The sequence below is a fragment of the Triticum aestivum genome, chromosome 6B (genome assembly GCF_018294505.1).
Source record: "Triticum aestivum cultivar Chinese Spring chromosome 6B, IWGSC CS RefSeq v2.1, whole genome shotgun sequence".
NCBI lineage: Eukaryota > Viridiplantae > Streptophyta > Magnoliopsida > Poales > Poaceae > Triticum > Triticum aestivum.
In genome coordinates, this window is record NC_057810.1 from 484,573,846 (window position 1) to 484,582,726 (window position 8,881).

Consider the following 8,881-nt stretch of genomic DNA (forward strand, 5'->3'; position numbering starts at 1 on the left):
TCTCTCTTCTACATGCTTCCATTCAGCTATAGTCAAGCGCCGATGATGGATGGGGATACCCATGTAACGAATCAGAAATTTTCTGAGATGACAGCCAAAGATTTCAGCATAATCTTGTGCTACTTCTGTGGCCTCGCCGAAGCAGAAGAGTTCACTCTTATGAAAATTGATTTTGAGTCCAGAGAGTTCCTCAAAAGCACATAACAACAATTTAAGGTTTCTGGCTTTTTCTAAATCATGATCGAAGAACAGAATGGTATCATCTGCATATGGTAAAATAGATAGGCCTCCTTCTACCGAATGAGGAATGACACCGGTGACTTGACCAGCTATCTTGGCCCTCTCAACAAGAGTAGCTAGCATATCAGCCACAATGTTGAACACAATCGGGAATGCAGGGTTCCCTTAACGAAGCCCCTTCTTAGTCTGAAAGTAGTTGCCCACATCACCATTTACCTTGATGGCCACACTACCTCCAGATACGAAACTCTCTACCCATCGACACCATGTCTCAGAAAACCCCTTCATGCGTAAAGTTTGCAACAGAAATGGCCATTTCACTTTATCATAAGATTTTTCGGAGTCAATTTAAATATAACCCCATTCAACTTTTTATGATGAAGCTCATGGACTATTTCATGTAGAACAGCAACACCATCCAATATGTTCCGTCCTTGCATGAAAGTTGTTTGGGTTTGACGACATGGTCTGCCACCCCGTTCAGCCGGTTAGTCGCAACCTTGGTGAAGATTTTAAAACTTACTTTTAGTAAGCAAATCGGTCTATATTGTTGAATCCGACTAGCATCTTTCGTCTTAGGTAGAGGAATAATTTCCCAAAATTTAAACGGGAGATGTCAAGTTTGTGAGCATGCAGTTCATTAAATAGCTGAACCAAAACTGATTTTATCATTTCCCAAAAACTTTGATAAAACTCCGCCGGAAAACCATCCGTACCCGGAGACTTGCTATGTTTCAGCCGAAACACCATAGTCTAAATTTCCCCCTCGGAGAATGGAGAGGTTAGGAAATCATTTTCCGCAGCTGAAACTTGATGAATGTCATGACAAATAGACTCATCCATCTCGAGCGTTGTATCCGCTGATGGACCAAAAAGTTCTTTGTAATACTTAGTAATGAAGTTCTTTAGTGAGGCATCCCACTCAATCCGACCCTCCTCCTGATCTAGAGCGAAGATATGTTCCTTTCTATGTCTGTCGTTGGCCAATATTTGAAAGTATTTCGTATTATCATCACCTAGGACAAGCGAGTCCGTCTTACACCTTTGGTACCATTTAATTTCCTCCTCGCGTAAGAGACGGGCTAACTGCTCATTGAGATGACTTTTTTGCTCAATCTCCATGGCAGAGAGGGGCCTCGCCTCCGCGAATTTATTGAGAGTATCAGTTAAGGAAGAAAGTCACAACTTCTCTTTCTTATAGATGCCAGCGGTGTGTTTGGCCCAACCACGAAGGAATCGGCGCAGTGCACGGATACGATTATTCCATTATTGAATTGGCGTGTCACCATGAGGTTGGCGCTGCCACACTTTTTTAACCAACTCATGGAAACCCTCCCTAGTGAGCCAACCCAGTTCAAATTTGAACTGATGACGGTTTGCACCTGGAGCCGCCTGACCAAAATCGGTAAGCAATGGAGCGTGATCCGATAAGGCTTCGATTCTCTCTAGTGCCCGTACCAAAGCTAGGGGGTACTTAAATTCCTAGTCGGTGATAATTAGTACCCGGTCAAGTTTCTTAAAGGTTGCGATTGCTCTGTTATTGGCCCAAGTGTATTGACGACAAGATATACTGAGTTCCGGTAAATCGAGACTATCAATAACAAAAAGAAACGGCCATCTAGTGTCAAACCCCTCATTGTTTTTTTCCTGCTCATATCGAAGAATATTGAAATCCCCCGATTAACACAGGGTGGGGATTCTCTAGGCAGGTATTGACGAGTTCTTTGAGCGGCGTCATAAACAGCGACCATACTCCTCTTGAGCGGCGCCATAAAAATACCAAGCTGACTGATCAAAATATTATATCCAGTCAATTGACATCTAGTCGCTCCCTTATCTTGTGTTTATTACTACCTCGCTGCAGGAATATCAGAAATATTACCGGCTTCCGTGGACGGCAAAGAAGAGTGCGAGGGAACCACCTGGTTTTGCCTGAGCGCTAGCACGTCGACACTTACGTGCTCTACCGACACCTCCGGGAGCCGCGTGTCACCGCTCAGGAACTGCATGATCTGCCGAATGCCCGGGCGTGCGCTGGGCAGAGGGTGTGAGCACAGCAAGCACAGCTTCAGAACGAAGCTCGCTTCTTCGGCAGGGAAGTCGCCTCGGAGTCGCGGGTCCACGGCGTCGGTGATCGCTCCTTCGCGCCAGTGCTCGATCACCCTGTCCGCCAGCAGGAGGTGGCCGTCGTGCTCGTCCTGGGAGACGGGCCGCCGCCCGCACGCGACCTCCAGCATGAACACGCCGAAGGCGAAGATGTCGGACGCCTTGGAGGCCCTGCCGGTGTGCCCGAGTTCCGGGGCCAGGTAGCCCATGGTGCCGACCACGTGCGTGGTGTGCGGGTCGGTGCCGTGATCGTACAGCCTCGCGAGGCCGAAGTCGCCTAGCCGCCCGTTCATGTCGGCGTCCAGAAGCACGTTGCTCGCCTTGACGTCGCGATGCAGAACCACCTTCTCCCAGTCCTCGTGGAGGTACAGTATGCTGGAAGCAACGTCGTTGATGATCCCCAACCTCTGGCTCCAGCTCAAGACCATCGTGTTGTGGTCGTGCAGAAGCTTGTCGAGACTGCCATTTGGCATGTAGTCGTAGACTAGCAGGAGCTCGCGCTTCCGCCGGCAGTATCCGAGCAACCGGACGAGGTTCCGGTGCCGGATCTGGCCGATGCTCACCACCTCAGAGATGAACTCCTTCATTCCTTGCCTCGATTCGTGCGACACCTTCTTCACTGCAATCTCCGCCCCGGACGTCGGAAGCACGCCCTTGTACACCCTCCCGAATCCGCCGATGCCAAGCAGCCGCTCGTCGGAGAACCCCTTGGTGGCGTGGAACAAATCCTTGTATGAGAAACGGTGCGGACCGAACTCCGTCTCCCACTCCTCTTTTACTTCCGCATACCTGCGCCGCCTCCGCTCAATCAGGACGACAGCGATGGCCAGTGCTAACACCAACGCTGCCGATGCTATCGGCAACACGATATACAGCGTCTTCGACCGGCGCTTGGGGGTCGTGAACGGCAGGGCCGGCAGCTTCTGTATGTTTAGCGGCGGGGCTTGTCCACCGTCCATCTTGAAGCTCCAGGCAAGCACGTAGTGGCGGCTCGACACGACGCCGGTGGATGACGAGAAGCCAACGTAGGCTTTGTCCTGGATCACCGACGAGAGGTTCACGGTGGCGGAGAGCAGAGGCTTCTTGGGCTTGGGCAGCTCAAGGGGTGCCATGGTGACGCTGACGAGAGAGGTGCGCGCGTCGAAGTCCACCCACACCTGCGTAGCCGTGCGGTTCAACAGGCTCATGTTCATGAACGCGCCTGTGCCGTCCTCGTAGTACCCCGCGTTGTCGGCGACGATGGATGAGAGGCCGTCGACGTCGACCCCGACGTGGTTGTTGCTCATGTCCCCGAACTCGGCGTTGACGATGGTGTCGAGCTCGACGGCCAGGAAGTGGTTGCTGGAGTTGCCGTTGTTGGCCGCGTTGGCCAGGCCCATGTACTGGCTCTGGAGCGCCGTGGAGAAGTTTTTGCTCTTGGAGACGACGAAGGCCAGGCCGGGGCTGCTGAAGTCGTCGTACTCGCTGACGATGCCGAACACGAAGGCTGTCGAGAAGGAGCGCGAGGAGGCGTTGCCGTTGGCGGCCTTGTGGAACCGCACGGGGAGAGGGTAGAAGGCGTGTCCTTTTAGCTGAGTCGTGCCGTTGGTGAGCATGAGGAGGCCGTCCGGGGTGACCGTGGCCGTGCCGTCGAGCGAGAAGTTCGCGCCGGCAAAGCCATCGAACGTGAACTGGTCGACGTCGACGGCCGGAGATGCGAGGGGAAGGACATGAAGAAGCAAGAAAAGGAGCAGATGAAGGACGCTCATGGTTGGTTGGCTTCCGCACCTAATGTGCCGTGAGTGTACTGGTTTTGACCCTGAGGCTGAGGCTGTATTTCCACGAAGAATGGAACCATCAGTCCATGTGACTATAGAAGTATAGAACCTTGCTGGCATATGATGTGGTTATCGCTGTACGAGTACGACTGGCTAATCCCAAGAGATGTTTTTATATGTTATAAACAGTTCAACTTGTCGACCTGAAAATTTTGTACTCCCTCCTTTCATCTATATAGGGCCTAATGCATTTTTTAAGACCGCCTTTGACTATTGACAAGATTAATAGTACATGACATGCACAATGTGAAAATCATATCATTGAAATCTTTTTTTACACACGAATTTAACGATGTGCTTTGTGTAAGTTGCATATCATATATTATTATTTTAATATTTGGTCAAAGTTAACTTTAAAAAACACGTTAGGCCTTATATAAATGGAAGGAGGGAGTATGTAAAACGCGTCACCTTAAATTTCACTTACTGCTTGCAATCATTGACTCGACCTACAGTTTCTTTGTCAGCTTACGTGCCTAATTTTCAGAGGAGCACGGAATGCATGCACAATAATTTAATGTAGACCCAACTAGCTGGGGTAAGTCAGCTAGGGGTTGCCTCCAGCGAACGATTCTTTCCTGCGAAACTGTCCATCGAACATTTCCATTTCCCTCGATCGTTCGCTGTAGCCGGTCCAGTTTTTTTCTTCCAAAAAGAAGTTAAAACTTCCTGACCTCTGCATCAATCGATGCATATAAACATCTTTATTAACTGTTCAACAAATATTACAAAAATATACATCAATCGAAGCCATCACTCACACCTACAAACTTAATAATGTAGAGTGCTCTCATTTCCAATATCTAAAACCGGTGTCGCGCTCAATCCATCCACATAACGTATCGAAACATACAGCCGGTGCAGCAATCCTAAAACATACACCACACATGTTTTAGAAGCCGTCATTATCATCGGACCGCTGATCCATCTTCAGGAAAAAGATCCGCATCATCCTTGTTAGTCCAGCCATCCGTCAACGATGGTGCCCAATGGCACCATCTCCCTGCGCGCAAACTAATGAGCACGTCACGGTCGCCGCCGGTACACCGCAGCACCATGCCGCCAAGTACCAGCAGGCACCAGCCGACATAGCTTGAAGTCTCTGGAGGATCTGTCATGCATAACATTTGTCGGCCAGACATAACTTAACATCTTCATCGAAGCTCCTTGCAGGATGAAGCCGCTCCACCTCCCGCCTCTGTCTTTCAGCGCTGCTCCATAAATGATGCTCCTAAGAGAGAAACGACACCGCATTGTCGTCATCATCCGATCTGGAAGACCAGATCCTAGGATTTCCCTCGGAGCAGCACGAGTGGGTTGACAGTAGTTACACAATGATGCCTTCATCAAGGCAACAACGTAGAACACCGTCGGCTCGGTTTTCACCAGCAACTATGTCTCCCCGCCACTCGCGGCCGGGACTAGATGACGGGTCTCGAGAACCGACCATCCAACCTCAGGACGATGATGTAACACTCGGATAATTAAGCTACAGTAATCCCCAAGTTAGTGGTGCCATGTCATCACATTACTGTTGCTAATCCTCATTTGATCAAAGACATAATTCAAATTAAAGGCAAAAACTCAAATTTCTCAAACATGCAAACAAAAATGTTCAAAGTGGTAAATATTCCATAACTAATTATGGTGGTGAACCAAAAATTTATAAAGTGGTTTAACGCCCTAAACTAATTAAAATAGGGGCTAAAAAGAATTATTAATGCTTTTAAATAATTAAAAAAAAATTCTAAACCTATTTTGTTAAAGTGCCAAATTGTTTGTGGCAGTGGCATAATTAATAATACTAATTTAGGGACTAGGTTTATATTTTACAAAACAAAAAAATAAATTTAAACTAAAAAGAAAACATAAAAGATTAAAAGGAAAAGGAAATGCAATAGAAAAGAAAGAGAAAGGCCCCCGCCTCCCCCCCAGGCCCAGCCCACCACCACACGGTCGCCTTCCCCCTGTTCCCTCGACTGGGGTCGCAACAGGGGCGATGCCCCGCCAGACTACCTCACCGTCCCCGCCGGCGAGAGGATAAGGGCGTCGTCTCGGGCCCCTCTCCCACTTCCCCGCCTCTGCCCACTTCCCCATGCTCCTCCCCCTCTCCCAGGCGCTCCCCTCGCTAGAGCCGCCCCGCACCAGACCGCTGCTTTCGCCGCCCGTCTACGACCACCGCGGCGACCAACGTTCCTGTGTGATCTCGCCTTGTCCGGAAGGAGCTACATCCTCGTCTTCATCCATTGCGGGCCGTGGTTCAAGCAAAGCCGCGCTGATACGTCGGCATCGAGCCGTTCCTTGCCGTCTCGGTCGCCGTCAATCCTTTCCGAATGCCGCCGCCCTGCCGTCTCTCCGGCCTTCTCAAGTTCTCCTCTGCATTCACTGTGAGCACCCGACCCTTCTCTCCCATTTCCCCTCTCGTTTCCTTTGACATTCTGCCGTGCTCGCACGCAACCGGGCTTTAGCCACCGCGCACGATGCTGAGCTCACCACACCCCAAGTCGCGCACTTACTCGCCCTGGACTGCATCCCGTGCGCGCCCGTTGCCCCTTCGTCCCGCACTCCACCCCTGTCCGCCACAACCACGCACTGCTGCTGCCTCGTCGCCCCGCTGCCGCTGCATCTGTGGGCGCCGCTAGCTGCTCCCGCCGCTGATGACCGCTGCAACCCCCCACTCGCGTCACTATGCCACTGCCACTGTGCCTGCTACCTTGGTCGTCGGTGCCCCGCGCGCGTGACCACCCGCTATGGTCTCGCCGCCAACTGCCGCCCTCGCTTGCACCCACTGATAACCCGCAAGTATACGGGATCAATGTAGCCTCTTTCGATAAGTAAGAGTGTCGAACCAAACGAGGAGCTAAAGGTAGAATAAATATTCTCTCAAGTCCTATCTGCCACTGATACGACTCTACGCACGCTTAGTGTTCGCTTTATCTAGAACAAGTATGAAACTAGAAGTACTTTGTAGGTGTGATAGGATAAGTTTGCAAGTTAATAAAGAACACGTAAACAAAAAGTAGGGGCTGTTTAGATGAAGAAGCAATAAAGTAAATATAGCGAGTGTGGAAAAGTGGTGGTAGGAGTTGTAAAATTGTCTCTAAGCAACTGACTACTTTACTAGACTGGTAATCACTATCGCAATTCTATTTGAGGGAGAGGCATAAGCTAACATACTTTCTCTTCTTGGATCATATGCACTTATGATTGGAACTCTAGCAAGCATCCGCAACTACTAAAGATCATTAAGGTAAAACCCAACCATAGCATTAGAGTATCAAGTACCCTTTATCCCATACGCAAACAACCTACTTACTCGGGTCTGTGCTTCTGTCACTCACGCCACCCACCATAAGCAAATCATGAACATATTGCAAACCCTACAACGGGAATCCCTCACGCTTGCGCGACACGCAGGGCACAATAGGACAACACCAATAATAAAACACGCAATTCAAACCAATCATAGCAATTCATCAATCATCGGTAGGACAACGAAAATCTACTCAGACATCATAGGATGGCAACACATCATTGGATAATAATATGAAGCATAAAGCACCATGTTCAAGTAGAGGGTACAATGGGTTGCGGGAGAGTAGACTGCTGTAGATAAAAGGGGGAAGGTGATGGAGATGTTGGTGAAGATGGCGGAGGTGTTGGTGAAGATCGCGGTGATGATGATGGCCCCCAGCAGCGCTCTAGCACCACCGGAAGCAAGGGGGAGAGAGCCCCCTTCTTCTTATTCTTCCTCGACCTTCTCCCTAGATGGGAGAAGGGTTTCCCCTCCGAGATTGGATCTATCTCTCTGTCTCTCTCTGTTTTTGCATTCTGGGATTCTGCCCTGGCACCGTTTCTTTTATATCCGGAGATCCGTAACTCTGACTGGATTGAAACCTTCGCCCAGACATTTTTCCAAAAATTAGCTTCTTGCGGCCAAAGAAGGGCATCAACCGCCTTACGAGGGGCCCAGGAGGGTGGGAGCGCGTCCACCTGGAGTGGGCGTGGGCCCCTGTCTCATGGACACCTCGGGCACCGTCTCGCGTTGATTTTACTTCCCAAAAATCACAAATATTCCAAAATAATTTTCCGTCCGTTTTTATCCCGTTTGGACTCCGTTTGATATGGGGTTTCTGCCAAACATAAAACATGCAACAGACAGGAACTGGCACTGGGCACTGGATCAATATGTTAGTCCCAAAAAATAGTATAAAAAGTTGCCAAAAGTATATGAAACTTGTAGAATATTGGCATGGAACAATCAAAAATTATAGATACGATGGAGACGTATCAGCATCCCCAAGCTTAATTCCTGCTCGTCCTCGAGTAGGTAAATGATAAAAAGATAATTTTTGATGTGGAATGCTACCTAGCATAATCTTGATCATATGTCTAATCATGGCATGAATATTAAGACACGAGTGGTTCAAAGCAATAGTCTATCATTTGACATAAAAACAATAATACTTAGGGCATCCCAACAAACAATCATGTCTTTCAAAATATCAATGCTTCCAGAACGTTATCCCTACAAAATCATATAGTCTCGTATGCTCCCTTTTCTTAACACAAGGTACCCCTCATGCCTATCCCGGTGTCAGCCAAGCAATTGTTTCATACTTTAGTATTCTCAAACTTTTTCAACTTTCATGCAATACATGAGCATGAGCCATGGATATAGCACTATGGGTGGAATAGAATATGATGGTGGAGGTCAT

The 8,881-nt window shown here is 49.1% G+C and overlaps 1 protein-coding gene across 1 annotated transcript; it reads right to left on the bottom strand.

The window, feature by feature from the left end:
- Positions 1 to 2,029: 2,029 nt before the first annotated feature.
- LOC123134276 (L-type lectin-domain containing receptor kinase SIT1-like) lies at positions 2,030 to 4,147 on the bottom strand. Its single transcript, XM_044553549.1, has one exon. The coding sequence runs from the start codon at positions 4,092 to 4,094 to the stop codon at positions 2,091 to 2,093; it is 2,004 nt and encodes a 667-aa protein (XP_044409484.1). The 5' UTR covers positions 4,095 to 4,147; the 3' UTR covers positions 2,030 to 2,090.
- Positions 4,148 to 8,881: the final 4,734 nt, after the last annotated feature.